The 23408-nt window shown below is 36.5% G+C and overlaps 1 protein-coding gene across 1 annotated transcript; it reads right to left on the bottom strand.

Moving 5' to 3' along the window:
- On the bottom strand, positions 7836 to 22313 carry LOC109725188 (probable glycosyltransferase At5g03795). Its single transcript, XM_020254286.1, has 6 exons — positions 22112 to 22313; positions 21721 to 22029; positions 20237 to 20523; positions 19333 to 19565; positions 19014 to 19171; positions 7836 to 8466 (listed from the first exon to the last, which is right to left on the bottom strand). Exons 1-6 carry the CDS (start codon positions 22241 to 22243, stop codon positions 8365 to 8367), a joined length of 1221 nt encoding a protein of 406 aa, XP_020109875.1. The 5' UTR covers positions 22244 to 22313; the 3' UTR covers positions 7836 to 8364.

The raw sequence follows: 23408 nt of genomic DNA, 5'->3' as shown, positions 1-23408 counted from the left end.
GTTTAATTGTTCTTCAAATCTTAGTAAGATGGCATAAATTCATAATTGGCTAAGTTACAATTTTTGGTCCTTATAAAAAGCGAGTGATAATTTGGTCCTCAATTTTAATTTACTATAATTTCTGCTTCGAACTTTTTAGATTGTTGCAATTAAATTCTACATTCCAGTTTAGTTAATTAGATAATAGTGTCGCTAATATAAAAATGACTTGGCATTTTAATTATTGTAATATCAACAAGTACAATGATGTTATATCACTATTACACTAGGACATATTATCATTCGGTCAACTAAATTATAATATGTGTTTTAATTGCAACAATATAGGCTCTATTTAAAATTTTCGAGATTACGTACGATAGAATGTACAAAAAAAATACCATATTTGTTTTCATATATAACCATAAAAAATATATAGAGCAGAAGGAAAATAGAGAAGGAAATAGACCTAACAGTAGGCCTAAATGATTGAGGCCATCCCATCTAAATTTTTAGCAAAATCTGTAAACAATCTTCATAATATAAAAAATGAATTCTATTTTCATAATGAATTTTTATTGTGCCTCTATTTCAGAGTCGGGCTAAGATACATACGATCTTGCTGTGAACAAACCGTCCCATTTTGTTAAAATCGGAACGGCGAAAAATAGATCCAGAAAATAATTTAATGTAAGAAAAGAAAAGATAAGGAAAGAACACCGATATTTACGTGGTTCGGCCAACGGCCTACGTCCACGGGCGAAGACGGAGCAAATACTTTATTAATGTCGAAAAGGCGGAGTACAAAGAAGATCTCTAGAAAGACCAAAACGTAATTAGATCCGAAACGCCGCAACAAGAAACTCCAAACGAGGGACTGCTCTCTCACCCATCCGTACAGACCAACAACATGTTTCTTCGATCCTTAATTAATTAGCATGTTGTGTTAACCGGCCGCAGCTCCTTGATGGTACGGACTACCAACATGCATGAATTAATTTGAGCCGCCGTGATCACCAGCCCGAAAGAAGCATGAAGAGCTTGAACTTAATTAAGAGCTTAATTAAGCATGGCTTCATAAAGAGATCACCCAAGCCGTACGGACCACCAAGCAACGTAGACTTAATAAATGGATGGCTTCTTAATTTCGTCGCGGCATCATTAACTTGGCCGTAGCATGTATATATAATACATGTCTCCTAACTAGAGTCTAATTCTAATTAGATTAGAATTACACTCTAATTATAATATATATATGCCAAATTAAATCTAAATTATATCCAATCCCAAATAGATTAGGATTTAACTCCAATTTAGATAACTACAAATCTAAACCAAATATAACAATCTCCACCTTAGTTTAATTAGTAGTTTAGTCGCCGCTATGTCGAGGTCGCAACAAAACTCCACCTTGAATTTAATTCGCCTCAATGCTCCTTAACGCTCCATGTTCCGTCTTCTCCAAACGCCCCATAGGGTCTCAAGTGCTGCCAACTGCCACCAAGTCCAAACAATGTTTGAACTTGGCAATAGTAAGGGACTTAGTAAGCATATCCGCCGGATTGTCCTCAGTACCAATTTTCTTAACAGTCACCGTGCGTTTCTCAATCACATCCCGAACAAAGTGAAACTTTACATCGATGTGCTTTGTCCTCTCATGAAATATTTGATCTTTAGACAAATGAATAGCACTTTGACTATCTGAAAAAACAATCGTCAGATCCCAATAAGAAGTAAGCTCTCCAAATAAGCCTCTTAGCCACATAGCTTCCTTCACACTCTCTGTCATAGCAATATATTCCGCCTCCGTCATAGACAAGGTGACAATAGATTGTAGTGAAGCTTTCCAACTAACAGCACATCCGTCAATAGAGAATACATAACCTGAAAGTGATCTTCTTCTATCCAAATCATCTGCAAAATCTGAATCAACATATCCAACCACACCATCCTTACACCTCCCAAACTCTAAATAAGTGTTAGTGGTACCTTGTAAGTATCTCAGAATCCACTTAATAGCCTGCCAATGAGCCTTACCGGGATTGGTCATATATCTACTAACCATGCTCACTGCGTAGGAGATGTCCGACCGTGTACAAACCATGGCGTACATGATGCTCCAGACACCACTAGAATAGGGAACATGTGACATGTACTCCCGCTCATCATCGGACTGTGGTGATAACTCGGCGGAAAGTTTGAAATGCACCTCAAAGGGAGTGCTCACCGGTTTTGCGTCTGTCATCCCGAAACGCTTTAAAATCTTCTCTATATATTTCTCTTGTGTCAAATACAGTAGTCCTGACTTGTTGTCCCTCTTAATTTTCATACCAAAAATTTTCTTAGCAGCACTAAGATCTTTCATCTCAAACTCACCCTTAAATAAAGCCTTCAATTTATTTATTTCAACTATGTCACTGGAAGCAATTAACATATCATCGACATAGAGCAACAAATATATGAAAGATCCCTTATCAAGCTTTCTGAAATACACGCAACTGTCACGCTTGCTTCTGGAATATCCGTGACCTGTCATAAAGGAGTCGAACCGCTTATACCATTGTCGAGGAGACTGCTTTAAGCCATAAAGTGATTTCTTTAACAGGCAAACATGGTCCTCCTTCCCTTCAACAATGAATCCCTCCGGCTGTTTCATATAAATTTGCTCCTTAAGTTCTCCATGCAGAAAAGCTGTCTTAACATCAAACTGCTCAAGATACAGGTCATTCATAGTTACTAACGATAAAAGAACACGAATAGAAATATACTTTACGACGAGTGAGAAAATATCATTAAAGTCCACACCTTCTACCTGACTGTAGCCCTTAGCAACTAAACGAGCTTTATACCTTGTATCTTCCACGCCGGGGATTCCGTCCTTTTTCTTGAAGACCCACTTACAGCCGACAATTTTCTTGCCTGTAGGCGGTTTTACCAACTCCCATGTGCGATTCTTATGGAGAGACTCCATCTCCTCATTCATCGCCACCAACCACTCTGCAGAACTGGCACCGGAAATAGCTTGATTATATGTCGAAGGTTCACCTTCTTCTTCTGTATCTTGTGCCACTGAAAGAGCGTACGCAACCATATCTTCATAACCATATCTCTGCGGTGGTTTGATCTGTCTCCTCGCTCTGCCTGTAGCAATGCTCTGCCTCTCAACTTGTGGGGTTTCAGTTACTGAGGTGTCTGTCGACTGAACTTGTTCTGACTGAGAAGAATCCTGTGACTGAACTATACCATCGGTCTCTACCTCCACCTGCTTGCTAGCACTCGGGGTCTCATCAGAAGAATTACGGTTAGGATATAACATAGCAGATTCATCAAATGTGACATCCCTACTAATAATTAATTTAGACGATTCAGGACACCACAATCTATATCCCTTAACCCCCGATGCATAACCAATAAAAATGCACTTTTTAGCCCTAGGTTCTAACTTGCCTTCATTAACATGAACATAAGCAGGACAACCAAATATTCGCAAATTAGAATAATCAGAAGGGCTACCAGACCATACCTCCTCCGGAGTTTTGCAATCAAGTGCTGAATGTGGAGATCGATTCACCAGATAGCATGCCGTAGAGATCGCCTCTGCCCAGAAACTCTTCGCTAAGCCAGCATTAGAGAGCATACAACGGGCCCTCTCCAAAAGAGTTCTATTCATCCGTTCGGCCACCCCGTTCTGCTGTGGAGTATGCCTAACGGTTTTATGTCGAACGATCCCTTCCTTCTTGCAGAATTCTTCAAACTCTGACGAACAGAATTCCAAACCGTTGTCGGTCCTTAATCTCTTAATCTTCTTTTCAGTTTGCTTCTCAATCATGACCTTCCACTGCTTGAAATAATTGAACACCTCATCCTTACTTTTCAGAAAGAACGCCCACACTTTACGAGAATAGTCGTCAATAAAAGTCAACATATATCTAGCACCACCATGAGTAGGAGTACGAGAAGGTCCCCAAAGATCAGAATGGATGTAGTCCAGAGTACCTTTTGTTCGGTGAACTGCGGCCTTAAAGCTGACTCTCTTTTGTTTGCCAAGAACACAATGCTCGCAGAAGTCCAACTTTTCTAAACTCTGACTACCAAGTAAACCTCTCTCGCCCAACTTCATCATACCATATTCACTCATATGGCCCAGTCGCATATGCCATAATCTGGTGCTATCCGAATCTGACATAGAAGAAGAAGTCACCGCTGCTGAACCTGTCACAGTGGAACCCTGTAGAACATATAACATGTCGGACAACTTGGCCTTCATCACTACAAGATTCCCTTTAGCGACCTTCATTAATCCATCAGCTGAAGAATACTTAAAGCCTTTAGTATCAAGTGTACCCAATGAGATCAGATTTTTTCTCATATCCGGAACATGCCGAACCTCAGATATAGTCCTCACTACTCCATCGAACATTCGTACCCGAACAGTGCCAATTCCAATAACTGTGCACTTAGAGTGATTTCCCATCAATACATCTCCACCTTCAATAGGCATGTACGTCGAGAACCATTCTCTATGTGTACAGATATGAAAAGAACATGCGGAGTCCATAAGCCACTCATCCTGTCTGCGTGTCTTATCCGTAACTGTAAAGACGATATCATTTTTATCTGATTCTCCTGCTGCAACACTTGCTTCTGCTTCAGTATTGGTGTTTTTCTGACCTTGATTTTTATCACCGTTATTCTTCCGCTGCTCTTTATTTTTCAACTTGAAACAATCAGCTTTTATGTGACCCTTCTTCTTACAATAACCACAAATCAGATTCCTGTGCTTTGACTTTGATCTAGATGTACCTCTATTACCGGAACCCTTCTCCCGAGACCTCCCTCTAGCGACCAAACCTTGTCCTGAAGCTCCACCTGTCTCGTTGCTTATCTGCATGTCAATTCTCTCTTTTGAAAGTAAAGAGGATTTAACATCATCGAGACATAGAGTATCTCGTCCAAACAAGAAAGTCTCACGAAAATTCTTATAAGAGGGCGGTAAAGAACATAATAATAAAAGGGCTTCATCTTCCTCCTCGATTTTGACGTCTATCGAGCGGAGATCCATAATAATAGAATTAAATTCATCTAAATGCGACTTAATAGAGGTACCTTCCGCCATGCGCAACATGAAGAGACGTTGCTTCAAATATAACTTGTTGGTGAGAGATTTCGTCATGTAGAGAGACTCCAATTTAAGCCAAAATCCTGCAGCGGTCTTTTCATCCAAGATCTCGCGCAATACCTCATCGGATAAACATAATTGTATTGCCGTAAGAGCTTTGTCGTCAATCTCCTCCTTCTGCTCTACCGTTAACGAATCGGACATCTTTTCTTTTCCGAACAGTGCCTTCTGCAATCCTTGCTGCGTCAATATAGCACGCATCTTGACTTGCCATAATGCGAAACTGTTAGTCCGGTCAAATTTCTGAATCTCGAACTTCGTCGTCATCTTAATCCTCAAAGGGAATAGAAAGGCTCCGATACCAGTTTGTTAAAATCGAAACGGCGAAAAATAGATCCAGAAAATAATTTAATGCAAGAAAAGAAAAGATAAAAAAAGAACACACCGATATTTACGTGGTTCGGCCAACGGCCTATGTCCACGGGCGAAGACGAAGCAAATATTTTATTAATGTCGAAAATACAGAGTACAAAGAAGATCTCTCGAAAGATCAAAACGTATTTAGATCCGAAATGCCGCAACAAGAAACTCCAAACGAAGGACCTCTCTCTCACCCATCCGTACAGACCAACAACATGCTTCGATCCTTAATTAATTAGCATGTTGTTTTAACCGGCCGCGGCTCCTTGTTGGTACGGACCACCAACATGCATGAATTAATTTGAGCCGCCGTGATCACCAGCCCGAAAGAAGCATGAAGAGCTTGAACTTAATTAAGAGCTTAATTAAGCATGGCTTCACAAAGAGATCACCCAAGCCGTACGGACCACCAAGCAACGTAGACTTAATAAATGGATGGCTTCTTAATTTCGTCGCTGCATCATTAACTTGGCCGTAGCATGTATATATAATACCTGTCTCCTAACTAGAGTCTAATTCTAATTAGATTAGAATCACACTCCTAATTATAATTCATATATGCCAAATTAAATCTAAATTATATCCAATCCCAAATAGATTAGGATTTAACTCCAATTTAGATGACTACAAATCTAAACCAAATATAATACATTTGATCTAAATCTCCAACAATCTTCATGCATTTCTTCTAATAAATAATCTTCATAAATTTTGAAAAATCTTTTGGGCTAAAGTAGGTTTAGGAGTGAAGGAATCACCAAAGGGCATCACAGGGAGGCCACCCCATCGCGACCATCACATTGGCCGCCAATGCAACCAAATCGGGCAGAGCGAGTAAAGAGGGAAGCATCGAAGAGAGAGAGAGAGAGAGAGAGAGAGAGAGAGAGAGAGTAGAGAGGGAGTGGCTACAGGCTACTTGCAACCCACCTTACCTTGCTAGGTAGGGTTATAGCAATTTCAAGCAAAATAATAAATAGACCTAATCATAGCGACATTGCGGCCGTCCAATTCGAAAGTAGAAAAATCGGAAGGAGAAAAGTGGCCAACCACCCTAGAGAGAGAGTATGAGCAAGAGACTGAGAGAAAAGAGAAGAAAGGCATTCGGGGCGAGAAGAGAGATGAGAAAGAAGGGAGAGAGAAAGACAGACAAACAATAGAGAGAAGAGAGAGAGGGGCTTAGTAAGAAGAGGGGAAGAGAGAGAGAGAGAGACAGAGAGTAGAGGGAAAAGGGAAAAGAGAGAGATCTAAGATGGAGATGAGAGGGGAAAAGCGGCCATGTGGAGAAGGGGAAGAAAAGGGCGCCACGTATAAAGAAGAAACTATATCAATCCACAAGTAGAGTAATTAGAGAGAGAAAAGCGGCCAACCAACCTAGAGAGAGGAGCAAGAGACAGGGGTAAGAAAGAGAGAAAGAGCATCCGGGGTGAGAAGAAAGAGAGGAGAAAGAAGGGAGAGACAGATAGACAGTAGATGAAGGGAAAAGAGAGAGGCTCAGTAAAAAGAGGGGAAGAGAGGGAGAGTGAGACGAAGAATAAAAGGAAAAAGGAAGAGAGGTCTAAGATGGGAAGGAGAGGAGAGAATTGGCCACGTGGAGAAGGGAAAGGAAAGGGCACTACATGTAACGAAGAAATTGTCAAATTATATTATTGTAGAGAAAGGGAAGGAAAGGGCGCTATGTGTAAAGAAAAAACTATCAAATTATATATTGTTATTGATTTTTGATGATTCTCTCAGGTGGACTAAAGTTTATGGGGTTTAGTATAAGTTAATAGATTGTATATAATCCAATGAAGTAATTCATAGAAATACACATAGAGAAATAAGAATGGCAGTATTATATATCATAAATTGAATCACATTGGCAGTACATACAAAACAAATATATTTTAGAAACTATTTAAACTTACTGCAACCTACTCTGATTTTAATTTTGGAACATTCAAATCGATGACCAATACTATTAATATAATTTAAAATATTTAACTACCTACAAACGAAATGTCATGCTTTTTTTTTCTGATATATTATTAGATAAATTTGGAGTTTTGGACAGGTAAAACTTTTGGTATTCTGAAATTCGGTAAACATAGGAAAACTGCGACGAATAAATATGCTGTGTATAATTATTATAGAACTAAAACATGTTATGTATTCTTCTGATTTCATTCCATTTTTAGGGTAAGAAAGTTAAAAACTATAATTGATAACTATGGTAATATTTGAATGCATATCAGAGCTAACACATTTTCTTGCGAATTTTGCAAACATTCATGGATTATTCTATGAAAAAAAAAAAGGAGCATTATTACTTTGCCTCTGAGAGAACCAAAATAGAACTCACCCCTTCATTGATCTCCTAATCAACTGTTTTTACAAGTATAACAATTGAATCTCTGTGCATTTGCATCAATCTTTATAAGCATCAACAGGAGAAACTATCAGCTTAAATAAAGTGATAACCAATAATTACATTGAACAAAATAAATAGTTTCAAGCTGTGAAAGGAGAAAAAAGCACTCCCAGGTCAAGAGAAAAAGAAAAGAATAGAGCTTCTCAACATAAAAACACTGTTTTCTCATCATTCTCACACTAATGGATCCATTACATGAAGCAAGATGTATCTTCAGGAAGCTAAGATCGACATTGGAGTGCTAATTGTTGGCGAATTTTGGATTTTGTTACTTAGGGTAAACCGCCCAATTCTCGAGACGTGACAAAATGTATCAAACAGTGAACACAATCAGTCGACTAGGCCGGCATGAGCTTTCCAAAATGTCTATTTATCCAGTCTCCAATCTTGGTGCAGAATAGCCACGACATAAAAGATGTGGTATGTGACCTCAGGCTTAGTACTTGATAACATGGTGCCGTAACCAAAGCTCATACATTACCATGTGGAATGCATCGTAAGGCTGTGGAGGTGAATGCCACTCAAAGTGCTTTTGGACCTGATAAACAATATAATCTGTCAGAAGAAATGAAGATGAAGCAACCAGTTTCTTTAAATCCTGAAGACGCACTCAAAACACTATTCATGCTTCAAACAAGTTCTACGTAGCAAACTGAAAATTCATGAACATAGCAATTTTCTTAAACTGTGATTGCCGATTAATGTAGCAATGGCACCAAATGACTGCTGCTATTTCCATTGACAGGATAGCTTGCAGAATGGTTCGGAAAATCTCCGTTTCGGTTTCGGTTACAGTTTCTGTTGTCCATTTGGATTCGGTTGTTTGTTAAAAGGTCTTAGAACTTTTCAAGTCAATCAGATTAAACATAAAGAAACAGAACAGTCGTCATAGTAAAGACATATTTTTCCAACATTTTTGAGGAATCAAAGTGATGTCCTGTCTTTATAAAGAATAAAGTTGATTTTCTATCATTTTCATCTACTAAAGATATGAAATTACAATATAAAAAAATAAAAAAAGATTCTCAAGGCAATGACATTAGATTCCATAAGCTAATTTGGGTTAACTTGGATTCTAAAGCTAAGACTTCTTCCAACTCATTATAGTCTAAACTGAAGTGTTTAAGCCTTCTTTCAACTCATTATAAATGAAACTGAAGTGTCTACATTCAGATTGGTTTCCACCGCAATTTTTCGATCAGAATTCACCCAAGGCAAACAAAGGGTGGTGGATCTTTCCTAGTACAAACAGATAACTGCTCCAAGAAGATCAAAATAGCTCACAGACCATGAGGGTGTGTTTGGTTCCATGTAAAAATAGGCCGGAAATAGTTTTTCAGCTGAAAAACAGTTTTCCAGTCGTTTGGCTCGGCGTAAAAAATTTTTCAACGAAAATTACTTTTACATATTTTAGGGAAAATATGCCCTTTCGTTTTCCGCCTGGCAGAGGTGGAAAATGAAAAGTGGAGCGAGCGACACACGGGAAAACGAAAATATTTTTTCCCTTTCCCACGCTAAAGTCACCACCCTGCAAAATACTTCTCTCTCACTACTCACCACTCTCAAACCCTAAAACACACCTACAGCTTCCTCTTCTTCAATTCAGGAACAAGGTACTTTTTTGTTTCTTCTGGCTCCAATAGCTTCAAAGGTCTATCTCTCTCTCTTTGCCCATAAATACTTATTCTATTTCATCTATAGGTAGTATTTACGACTTTAAAATTACATTAATTCTATTTCGACCCAAGAGTGAGAATGGTCAAGATATTTAAACCCAAGTCTCTGTACTTGATTTTGCTTAGGTCAAGGTTTCTAAAACAAAGACTTTAGCTGCCATTCTCTTCCTTCTAGAAGATTTTTGTGCAATTAGTAGAGATAAAGAGAAATCCCATTTCCAGAATATAATAAACTTTAAAGTTACTGATGAGTTTGTGCAATCAAAGTCTGCCTCTTTCTCAGTATTTCATTTTCTACCATACAGTTTTATTACATTTTTTCTATGAATTCCACATAGATGATTTGAATAAATACTATGCATTTCATATATTCCTTCCCCCCCACCCCCGACCCCCCAAAACTAGCAGTATCTTCTTGTTATTCATATATAACACTTGAGTACGTCTCCGGTACTTTCGAAAGTACGGAGACCTCCGTGTTTGTAAGTTGTTTTCGATGATAGGACATCCGACTCGACAATTGGCTCCGTTAGGTATAATCTACTCTATTGGAACTATCTAGAAACCAAATTTTATAATTTTTTGACATCATTTACCAAGCGATCTAAAGATCTCAAAAATGACTATTTTAACGGCCGATGTGGCACGTTTTTAAGTTCAGCGGTGTAGAAGTATTCAAATTACATGAAAATTTAATAGAAAATTCTACTTCATATCAATAGCAAGATCAATACTTCCGATTTGAAATTTGAGTCCTTTATCACTATTTTTTATGAGATTTTCATTGTCAATCGTTCATTTTGAGGCTACTCGTTCACTAGACAAACGAAATCAAAAAATTATGAAATTTAGTTTCTAGATAGTTCCAATAGCGTAGATCATGTCTAACGGAACCGATCGCCAAATCAGATGTCCCATCATCGAAAACAACTTACAAGCACGGAGGCATCCGTACTTTCGAAAGCATAGGAGCCTAGCTCTATAACGCTTTGATTAGAATGTATATTTGCAATACATGTCTTAATTTGCTATCAATGACTATTAAAAAATAATATTTCGTAATTCCTCTTTCTTTTGAGTTAAAAATGTATAGAACTTAAGTTGAATTATAGACCATTTTGATTTGACTATCCAAGTTAAAAATTTAATTTTACTCCCTAACCTTTCAATTTGTTTGATTATGTCATTTGATGGTTCTTCCAGTATAAAATTTAAAAATTGATTGTTTAGTTTGATAAATTTATAGTTGCAGAATTGTAAAAAGAACGCTAATTAAGCCCGTAAAAATATATGATGCATTTAAATTTTGAAGTTAAAAATTATTACTTGGTTCAAATCAAATAAATTACAGGGCTAGGTAGAAAAACCAAATATTTTAAAGATTTGATAGCTAGATCAAACGGGTGATAGTAGAGATAAGTTTTTTCCATTTTTATCTTAATTTTTTAAATACTTATAATATGCTTTGGCTCTTATTCTGCTGATTTTTTTTTTCTAATTCTATTTCCTTTAAATTTTGCGACTATCAATAGGGCAAGTCATACTCTATATTGTTTGCGATTCTTTTTATGACTCTTAGGTTTAAAATTTTCATCTATTTATCTTTTGAAACTGCTTAAAATTTGCCTACATCTTTGGCAACCTACTTGTCTTTTAAAATTGCTTCAAACTTGTCTCAACTTTGGTGAACTATATTTGCATGATCAGCTATTTATATAACTTCAAAATTTGTCTGCTACCATTATAATATAATTCTTTTTGTAGATGGATTTGCACATGGAGGATGCCCCCCCTCAATCTGAAGATTTTGAAAAATTTGCCTTTTCGTTTATTTGTGCAGCAATAGCGAAAGTTGTAAAAAAAAATTCAAGCATTCCTAAGACATTATCCGCACATAATGATTTGGATAGACAAACTTATCTAAATAGAATCCGCCGTAGTGATAGAATTTCTATTGCTATGATTAGAATGGATAGAAAATCCTTTTATCACTTGAGCAAAATGATCAGAGAAACACACCTACTATGTGATTCTATCCATGTATCAGTTGAGGAACAATTAATGATGTTCTTACACACAATTGGGCATAATAAAAAAAATAGAGTAATTGGCAATAATTTAGTTGTTCTGGTGGGACCGTTAGCTGATATTTTAAAACGACATTGAATGCTATTGCATCTCTCAAAGATGAGCTTATGTCTCCACCTGCCGCAATAATACCAGACAAAATGAAAAATGACTTCAGATTTTGGCTATTTTTCAAGGTATTGTATTATAATTAAGAGTGATTGATATTTTTTTTTTATTTAAGTTGATAATAGTAAATCGAGATGCACGATCTTACGTTGCAGGATTGTACAGGGGCAATAGATGTACACATGTGCCAGCTAGAGTACCTAGTAGCATTATTGGTCAATTCTGTGGACGATACCAAGGACCTACTCAAAATATTATGGCCGTAGTTAGATTTGATTTAATATTTTCCTATACATTGGCTGATTGAGAAGGATCAGCTAATGAGTGTACTGTTCTACGCAATGTGTTGGAGAGACCAAATGGACTTATTTTAGAAGGTAGATTACTAATAATTGAATTAATTCTAATCCTAATAGTCCATTTACTAAGTAGTGGTTGCTGTGAAATGTAGTGAAGTACTTTCTTGTTGATGCAGGATATTTCATAAAAAAATGTTTCATTTCTCCTTACTGTAGCACTCGATATCACTTGAAAGATTTTAGTGAAGATACTCCTCCAACAAACTCAAAGGAGCTATTCAACCTACGACACCCCTCACTAAGAACAACCATAGAACGTCCATTTGGAATCTTGAAGCAACAATTTAAAATTTTAACATGTTATCCATTTTAACATGTTATCCTCATTTTCCATATCCAACACAGGTTGCTTTAGTTCTTGTGTGTTGTATCTTGCATAATTTCATAATAGGTGTATCACCTAGGGATCGAATTGTGAGAACTGTAGAAAGGACACAACAAACTCACTCAAATCCATATGCTAGATCGACAAGAGAACAAAGAGAAGAAAACTGGGAGTGGGCGGTTAAGGGATCAAATTGCCGATCAAATGTGGAAAAGAGATTGTGGTTCTACTTGATATGTATTATTGAACCTTTCAACTTTTGTATAGATAGCTCTAATATAGACCTTGGGTAGAGTTATATATTGTTTTTTAATTTTTGAGAAGGTAGCTTAGAGTTATAAATTGTTACGATTTTGGATATGTAAGTTGCTATACACTTTAATATTTGTGATAATGGTTTGGATAGAATATAGTTTGTACTTTCATTTTTTGGTTTTGATACTTACTGTGTATTTTAGTATGTAGTGTGCAATGAAATTTGCTATGTAATGTATCTTGTTTTGAAATTTGATGTGATGATTTTTTTAGAAATCAATATGTGCTTTGATTTTTATGTTTGATTAAAATTCGGTATGTATTTTATTTTAAGATTCAGTGTATTTTGTTATATGATTTATATTGTAATTTGATTTATATTTTAGTTAGTTAACTAGTCTAATCATGTAGCCATAACAGGATACTATTAAACTCTATACTAAAGTTGAAACCAAATGCCGTTCCTTCGTCGAGCCACGTGGCCTTTCTTTTATATGGGTTTTCTCTCTCTCCCTCACAAGTTCTCCCTCCCTCACATGGACTCACATGGGCTATGTTAAAGGGGCATGTACTATGGAACATTTTGTTTCATGCACCCTGTGTATCATGTTAAACAATAATGATTTTAAAAGCAAGCTTAGTTAAAATCAACCAGAAGAACGTCATCTTAATTTTACAGTTCTGAACCTTTTCTTTGTCGCCGAAAGGTCTACCAACTAAAATCTTTATCAGATTGCTGTTATTTTCCGTCCCCACTTTTGGAGTGTCAGAATGACACGAAACTTTAAATCTAGCCTAAGAAAAATAATTCCGGCATATATTCAAAGTTTAATTTTTTTTTTTACACTGTGTATCTCCTAAAAAAAAAAAACTATATTCCCTACAGAAAATTCTAAATTTCCTGTTTTCATTCCAATTTCACCATAAATTATTTGAAAATTGTCTTTTACTTTTTTAAGTCCAATAGAAATAGTATCTCACCCACAAGATAACCTTTTCTCTTACAAAATTTTTCATACTACATAGAATATTCCTTCTCCTTTTGCTTTCTTTCCTATCATTCTGATGCATTTATCCTACCCAACTTTTTCTATATATACCAATATTGTTTAACATCAAACACAGGGCGCATGAAACAAAAAATCCCATAGTACATAGAATATTTTCTTATCCTTTTGCTATCTTTCTTATCATTAGAGTGCATGCATACTCCCCCCAACTTTTTATATATATAGCATTGTTGTTCACCATCAAACAGGTGCATGAATGTGTAGGTTTGTCTCTACTTATTTAACTACGTGAAGGAATGTTGTATATAATGTAAATGTTATACATATATGTATGTTTGTCTCTATTTATCTTACATAATGTGAATGTTATATATATCTGTATGTTTCGTGATAAATAAATATAATGAAAGTCATATTATTATTAAACTCTATACTAAAGTTGAAACCAAATGCCGTTCCTTCGTCGAGCCACGTGGCCTTTCTTTTATATGGGTTTTCTCTCCCTCACAAGTTCTCCCCTCCCTCGACATGGGACTCACATGGGCTATGTTAAAGGGGCCATGTACTATGGAAACATTTTTGTTTCATGGCATCTGTGTATCATGTTAAACAATAAATGATTTTGGCAAGCTCGTTAAAATTAACTAGACCAAGTCATCGTTAAATTTTAGCAGATTCTGAACTTTTCTTTTGTCGCCGAAGGTCTCCTCAGTAAAAATTCTCTAAAATTCGTTAATCAAATTGCTCGTATTTTCCGTCCTCTAGGACTTTTTGAGTGTCAGAATGACACGAAACTTAAACTCTAGGCCTAAGAAAAAATTCTGGTATCGAATTGCAAGCCTTTAATATTTTTTTTTAGCCACTCGTGATACTCCTATAAAAAAAAAACTATATACTTTACAGAACATTGAAATTTGCTGTTTTTCATTCCAATTCACCAATGAAAATTATTTGTAAATTGTCTTTTACTTTTTTTAAATCACAAATAGCACAATAGTATATCCTTCACCACAAGATACAGCTTTTCTCTTACAAAATTTTTCATACTATATACGAATGTCTTCTCCTTTTGCTTTCCTTTCTTATCATCTCCGAGTGCATTTTCCCCTACACCAACTTTTTCTAATATATTAACCCAATATTGTTAAACTCCAAACACAAAGGTCATGAAACCAAAAAATCAACATAGTACATATTTAGGAATGATTTTCTTTGTCCTTTTCTAAATCTTTGGCGTATCCTTAGAATGCATGCATCCTCCCCTCCACCAACTTTTCTGATATACTAGGAATTCTGTTCACCCCATTCACCAAGTGCATCGGAATGTGTAAGGGTTATGTCTCTACTTATTAACTAACGTGAAGGAATGATTGAATATAATATGAATGTTATATATAATCATGTATTGTTTGGTCTCTAATTTATCTTACATAATGTGAATGTTATATATATATATATCTGTATGTTTCGTGATAAATAAATATAATGAAAGTCATATTATTAGCTCTCAATGTTACGACCTCCCGCCGTGAAGCGCGGGTCATTACACTAGTGGAGCAACATAGTAATACACAATCAATGTCAGTTTAGCATAATTCTGAAGCTAGTGTAAATCAAGGAACTAAAAACGTTTTAAGTGGACAAATGAGATGTCCGACTTTCTTATAAAATTTTTGGTACATCAAGCTAGTATTGGTATGAAAGTGGACAAATCATACAAAAGGCCAGCCTTTGTAGCTGCGGCAAGAGCAATGTCATCCAAATTCCAAGTTTCTTGTAATTGGACTAAAGTTGAAAATCGGCTGCGCACCTTCAAGACGAAGTGGTCTAGAATCACTCAATTAAAAAGTTTTGAGTGGTGCTTCATGGGATCCAGTTAGCAAAACTATTAGTTTAAGTGAAGGATCTTACCAAGACTTTATTCAGGTAATGTTTTTTTTTCAGTTTCATCTTAAATTTCATATATCATTCATATTTTATACTAAGAAGTTATTTATTTTATATTCTTGTAGGCTCATCCCAAAGATGTATGCTACCTAAATTGTCCTATTCAGCACTATGACGAGCTAGCAATCATATGCGGAGATGATCAAGCAACTGGAGAATTTGCATTGGATGATCCAAATAATATTAATCTTGATGAAGAAGAGAACAATGATGATGGTGATGAGTTTGGCTTGGAGGATTTATATTCGGAAGAAAGCAAGCACATTTCACCAACAACTCTTCTCAAGGACATAAACGACAAAATCCTGATCAACTGGCGACCAAGTCTAGCATAGGTACAACCTCAAAAGCCAAGAAACAAAAACATTCAGATTCAGAATTTCTATTATTAGTGGAAAAGATTGGAGAATTAGCAGATTCAATGAAGGATGCCAAGATTATGCACAAAAAGGAGACATGGAGCTCTATAAAGTCACATAATATCCCCAAGCACATAGGTATTGTTGCATATGCGTACTTGAGAAATAAGATAGTTGGAAAACTTTTTTTAGTTCGTAGCCCAGAAATGCGAGTTGAATGGAAGACCAATTTCTAAAAATAATTTTAGTCTGGTTGCTAAGTATTTAAAATTGTTAGTATAGTAATTTGTCTTTTGGAACTTGATGGTTTTGGATGTAAGTTGGCGCATAGTATAGATGGTACTACTATGTAGTTTGCTATTTTTTTTACCTACTTGCAAACAATCCGAGCCGCTAGCAATAATAACTTGTTGGGCACAAACCACCAGCCTAAAATGATTAAGCCCAATTATTATTACTAGTGTGTCCGTCACTTATAAACCCATCATACTCTCCCACGTTATCCGATGTGAGACTATTGGAGTGTCACATACTCCCCTCCCCTCGTTTAGTAGGCCCTAACATCCATGTCAGCGCCCTAACATCCATGTCAACTCGGCCCAATCACATACAGTCCTAAATTCACCGGGCGATATGAGATCCATCTCATATTTCCGGCTGGTAATTGGCTCTGATACCAAATGCAATGACCTGACCCGCTAGCAATAATAACTCGTTGAGCCCAAACCACCGGCCCAAAATACTTAAGTCCAGTTATTATTACTAGTGTGTTCGTCACTTATAAACTCATCATACTCTCCCACATTATCCGACGTGGGACTATTGGGGTGTCACACTACTTACTTTTGGGTTCTGGTTTCACTAGAATTTGTCTAAAAATTTGATGTTAAATAGTTGATGTTTTATTTTGAAGACTCACTCTATTTGTTAATATATTATATGTTGATTATTTTTGTTTGTAAGTTTGTAATTTCTATCTTTTTTTAAAGTATTGTATTCCATTGCTTTATATCCATATCGTTCAGATGACTTTTTGGTATAAGAATTAGACAGATTACATATATCTTGTCCATTATATGCATGTCCTTATGCTGTTTTTAAATGCTTTATGGACAATTTGAGCAGTTGAACTTCAAAAAAAAAAACATATAAATGGTTGTGGCAATGTTGGGATCTTATAAACAAGAAGTACGTAGAACTATTTTGATACAATTAATTGAACTCATATTACAATTGTTATTATTCACCAAAATATATCAATTTTTAATAGTGGCACCTCCAACATATAGGAGGTATTTCTATCTCACTTTTTCCTATCAACCAAACAAGAAAATACAAAAAGGAAAACAAATTTTCTTTTCCTTTTCATACAAACCAAGCAACAATAGCTGGAAAACAACTTTTACTTTCCTTCTAACCAACCGTCAGAAATCGTAAAAGGAAAAGCCTTTTTCCTTGAAAATAATTTTTCATAGTTTTACATAGAACCAAACACACCCCTGAGGAAAAATGAAACATAGCTGCCAGTAACCCTAGCGAACCAACAAAATGAAATTGCCACACCAAGAAATACACTTCCCAACCAATAGTTTAGATCCCAGAGCAAAGAAGTCAAAACCATATATCTTACAGTATAGAGGGCGAAGTTAGCAATGAGGCATGTATTTAATGATCAAAAAGGAAGACTTGACACAAAACTAAAGGGTTGGGTAGTTAGGAAAAAGGAATTGATGAGGAAAGCGCATCGGATGAAAAGAAAAGAGACAAAATCTTGAACTAGCTATCAAGAAGGCCGATAATTTTGCTCCGTCATATCCAAGAATAAGATTCCTAACTGTAGCCTTTGAATATGATATCATTTCCAGTCTAGCTATGGTTTACCAAATATCTTAATTTAAAGGCTAAATTATAGAAAACCCCCCTGTCAAAACCCGATTTTTCACTTTCTCCCCCTGTCATTCAAAAACCTACACTTTGCCCCCTTGTAAAATGACACTTCACCCCTACCGTTAGGGTTATGTTATAAAATATTTTTTTTATGCCAAAAATACCCCTCCGCCCTCTTTCCTATTGCTTCGCCTCCCTCCGGCTCGCCGCCTCGCCGCCTCGCCCTCCTCTTCCCTCCGGCTCGCCGCCTCGCCGCCTCGCCCTCCTCCGCCGCCTCGCCCTCGCCCACATCCCCTTCGCCCTCCTCCGCCGCCTCGCCTTCGCCCTCGTTGCCCTTGCCTACCTCTCCATCAACGCCCACCTCGATTTCCTCCCTACTGTCGCTGAAATCGAGGGGCGACGAGGGTGCAGGAGAAGAAAGGGAGCAGGTGGAGAAGAAAATGGAGAGAAATCGCGGCCGATCGAGGTGTGAATCGCGGCCGATCGAGGCGGCGGTTGAAAAAGATGATGGAGGAGACGAAAATGGTGAGGGGCAAAATGGTCATTTTACACATGAATATTTTTCATTTTACAAGGGGGCAAAGTGTAGGCTTTTAAATGACAGGGGGGAAAAGTGAAAATTCGGATTTTGACAAGGGGCTTTTATGTAATTTAGCCTAATTTAAAATTGTGTTTCTTCAGATTCAGTTCCTCTTGAGATATAGAACATTGACATGGCAAGCAAATGGAGCTGTCATCGTCACTGATTACAAAGAATAACAAGATAAGATCTTCAGTTCTGTAATTTGTGTGTTGTGTATATACTGCTCATCAATATTGTTGTAAGCATCAATATTTGGTAGAAATTTTTCATAAATATGTTTGTTTTTTAAAATAATATACATCTTCCCAGCAGCAATATGCAAAATAGGATGTGAATAAATAAGGTAATCACTATTTCACAGTTTATAATAGATGTATAGTGGTTGCATAAACTTGCAAGACAACAAACTATTTGATAATGACCAGAAATCATTACACAACCAAGTAGTAAAAGTCTGAATCATCAAGAAATTTGACAATACGACGTACCTCGACTAAGGAGTTGTGCAGTGCAATAAACTCTTCATTAGAAATAGACTTCAAAACAGACTTTAGCTGGTAGACATCACTCTCCTTGAGTATAATAGAAAACTTCCGCCAATCAAGAATGTCATTAAATGGCAGATCATAGTAATTTGACAAAATTACTGAAAAAAAGAAGAAACAATTTGTGAGTATAAACAGAAGGACAATATTGGAAAAGTAGCATTCAGTTCCAAGAGAAAAGAACACTACAACACAATCTAATTCTGCCAAAAAGTGAAGTAGAGTAGAAACATTGGCAAAAGATTGGAAGATTGGCTCTAACCCGGAATGCAGCCATAGTGAATAGAGTCAGCTATACGGGCACTGTTAACTTGGGAGCCACCTGGACAAATGCAAAATTTAGTCCTATAGAATTGCTTCTGGTAAACTAATTCTCCAATAGCTCTGCTTATCCGATTATTGCTGATGGCAAGCTCTGTATCATTCTCCCAAACACGGGCTAGAATAACTCTTATTTTTGAATTACGATGGCCAGCCCAAAATCCAAGTATTGTCCTGACGTTGATTCAAAAAAACAACTTATGAGAAAGTCCAAAATAAAAAGGATAGAATTTTCGAAATTATAAGTACATGGCCAGAAACCACATTATTGCTTAGAATAGGAATGTTCAACATGTATCAATATGTTATTATACTGGCGCAAGGTTGAATATAAAATAAAAAATTCACAAGTACTAACATCTGCACAAGCATCTGCAGATAACCAAATCCCAGACAACAAATCAGGTATCTCATATTTTTGTTATTGTACTTATGATGGTGTACCAAGCATGATTGGAGCTCAACAAGAACGTGGAGAAATTCTAAGAATTAAGATGCATGCACTGGCAAACAAGCTAACCTACAGTGTATGCACTGTGTGACTTATTGGTCACCGTCCACAAATATACAAACATGTCAAAACATCAGACCTGATGGAGGACTAGCTTCAAAAAAGAACTTAACAAAATACAATTGGTGCTTTAATGCAGCTTCCTAACCAAATTATTGTTCTTCTGTTGAGACGTGAACATAGTTTGAGAATTTACATTTCTTCTATCAGAATATTTAGAAGTTATACATTGACAGATTTTTGATAAAAAAAAAAGAAGCAGGGTTTATATTCACCTGTAAGAATTATAGTAGGACAGATGGCTTCAGACATTAGAAAAGAATTAAGACTTAACCTGTTTTCAATGTTGTTTCCTCCCCTTGGAAGTGCAAATGGTTGCAGCACTTGAGGAAGAGCAACATCCTTGTGTGGGATATACCCAACATCATAGCTTGGTGAGCAGACAACTCGAATGGAGTTTTTTACAAGCAGTGGAAGTCCTTCAAATGCCCTCACACCAACATCATGGCAGGTGACAAAAAAGTGATCTGCACCCAGTGTCCTATTCCAGTAAGGATACTTATTAATCAATCCTTCAACATAATTCTTCACTATTATCGTCATATTCTCATAAGAAATGCCCTGCAAATTAAGAATGCATCATGTGGATACTGAATGTAATTGTACGAAACAATAATTATAAGAGAAACCAGTTTGTGCACATATTGCACAAATCAACCATTTGCTACACCAATTATATGAAGCACTAATAAATTTTGTCGTATTCCAGTGGGACACTTTCCATCGGTATATTTTTCTGTACAAGGATTTTCTGCTCTATATGGCATTCAAAAATAAGAAAGAAACTCTATCTGAGTTCCTTTTCTCTGGACATGGTAATGTAGATGCAGTATATGCTTGTATGGATCTGCTTTGGAAAGACTCATCCTCAATAAATGTACAAGTAAGTGGTGCCATGGACTATGGACCAATTGATCTAGGGCAATGGATGTTGACTTGAGTTTAGTCCACAATATAAAATAAACAAAAGCATGACCCCTAAAATAGATTCAATATAAATTAAAGAAATCTTGAATTGTATCACAAAACAAAATAGACACAGTCTTATTCCTCTCTCTTCAATTATTTCTTTTACAAACTTACCTACAGAAAACTGCAGTTTGAGTAGCAAGAGACAAAGAAAAAGCAGTCTTGTCCTATTTGGAAGGCACCATCTTTCTTTCTTTCTTTTTTTAGCTAACCTTGTACAAGAATTATAAGTTCCCGCTGATTGATAAATGAGTCCACTTTATGAATGAGATGTGATGTATAAGATTCTCATCTTACTAACTATCTTTAGGAATTCGGACCATTTAATTTTTCAAAACGTAGCAGTTTACAGCAAACAAGAAAAATAATAAGTTGGCAATGATCAGTCCAAAATTCCCTCTACAATCTAAACAAATCTATTTCAGTTGCATACACGTAAGCAACCACATTCAATAGCCAATGTAACTCACCATGTAGATATTTAGCTTCATTATTTGCATTCGTGATAAGCAGAGTTAAAATGTAATCAGTCATCATCACTATCTGCTCTTCTAATACCTAATAACACCAAAGTTGCTAAAGCTTGCAACTTCAAAACTAGGGGAGGGAGTCAACCCATTAGCATTATCAAGATAATCTCAAACTGTTCAAGATTCGATCTTTTACAAATGACAACTTACTACTAACTGAAGTAAATTACTAGGTTAACATTGTTGTAATAACAATGAGCTCACACCAACTGAACAACTAATCCAGAAAAAAAAAGGGCAAAGGATTTCAAAACCCTACCTTCCCCCGCATCTTGTGGCACGAAATGGGGACGAAGAAGAGATCCGCCTCGTCGGGATCCTCCGTCCGGAACCGGCCCTCCCGAATGTTCTGGAAGAAGTACCCCTCGCTCGCGTACTTTCCCGTCAGCTTCCGCGGCGTCTGGTAGTACGTCCCCGGATCCCCGTCCGGATACACATAAACCCTAAATCTCCGCTCCATCTCCGCATAATTCATGGGAAACACCTCCGGGGAGTGGTAAACCGAAGATGAGGGCGGAGATGGCGAAGACGAAGAGATCGGATCCGCAGCGTCCACGATGACGGTGGCCTGAGAGGAAACCCTAGACGGTGAGGGATCGAAGAGAAAGGAGAGGGAGAGGGAGAGGGAGAGGGAAGGGGAAGAGAGGTACCTGGGGAGGTGAGCGGAGGGAGCGGAGGGTGAGGAAGGTGAGGGAGATTAGGGTTACGGCAGCGAGGGCGAGGAGGGAGCGGGGTACGGAGAAGGAGGAGGAGGAAGAGGGGGTGGGTTTCCCTCCCGCCATTGATGGCCGAGCAAAAGAGCGATCGAGCAGAGAGTGAAGGGACGAGAATAACGAAAACAGTGGAACTGACTATTTTCATTTTGATCCTCAAAACTATTTAACTTCTCAAACTATCTGGCCAACTCACACTTTAATTTTTCAAAATTTAATTTATTATAACTTATATTAGAAAAAACTTTAAATATCACTCCTATTGTTTGCACCTTTCATTTTAATATCATATAATTTAAAATGTATCACTTTATTATTCTATGGTTTCGTTTTTCTCTTTCCGTTATCTTCTTCGTTAATTTTTTCGTTAAATCAGTGATAAAATCAAAACCATTGGGTATTAAAAGTAAAAATTTGATAAACGACGGGATACTAAAGTGAATATTAAAAAAACTATAGGTGAGGTATCTAAAATTTCTTAAATATATATATGATTTAACGGAGAGTTAACGGAGGTGCTCATAGAAAAAGAAAAATAAAACCATAGGGTATTAAAATGATACACTTCAAACTATAGAGTAATAAAGTGAGAAAGTGTGAAACCAGATAGGTGGTATTTGAAGTTTTTCCTTTATATTATTAAAATTTTACATATTATTATAATTTTAGTTTATTAAATATTAACGTCTCGCCGATATAAAATAGTATGATATTTTAATCATTATCCTATCATCAATAATATCATTATCAAATCACTTTTATATTGGCGACACATTAATATTTAGTCAACTATATTTTTTTAATTTGATTGCAATAAATTAAAAAATTTAAGTCTAATATTATGATAAATTAAAATTTTGAGAACTAAAGTGTCCTACACTCTATAGTTTGAGGACCAAAAAATATAATTTGGCCTTTCTGTATTGAGAACTGCTAAAGTCTACAATCCAAAAAGGAATTATAATATCTACAACCCGAAAATTAAATAGTTGTAGAATTTACTAACCCCCTTTTGAGTTTTTGTTAATGTAAAAAGAAAAACAAAAAGATAAGACAAGTAAAAAAAAAAAAAAGGCCCGAGGATTAGAGGGGTTATATATAAAATTACAATATGTTGCGAGCCAATTTCTTTGACTACTGACTCAGTAAAAACCCTCCTTCAGGAAGCGCATGAGGAGACAGAGCGGCTACGAATGATGATCTTCGAAATTTGCACCAGTTATCGAATCAAGCG

The sequence above is a fragment of the Ananas comosus genome, linkage group 19 (genome assembly GCF_001540865.1).
Source record: "Ananas comosus cultivar F153 linkage group 19, ASM154086v1, whole genome shotgun sequence".
NCBI classification, from domain to species: domain Eukaryota; kingdom Viridiplantae; phylum Streptophyta; class Magnoliopsida; order Poales; family Bromeliaceae; genus Ananas; species Ananas comosus.
Note: the sequence above shows the minus strand (reverse complement) of the source record. Positions and strands in the feature narration are given on the sequence as shown.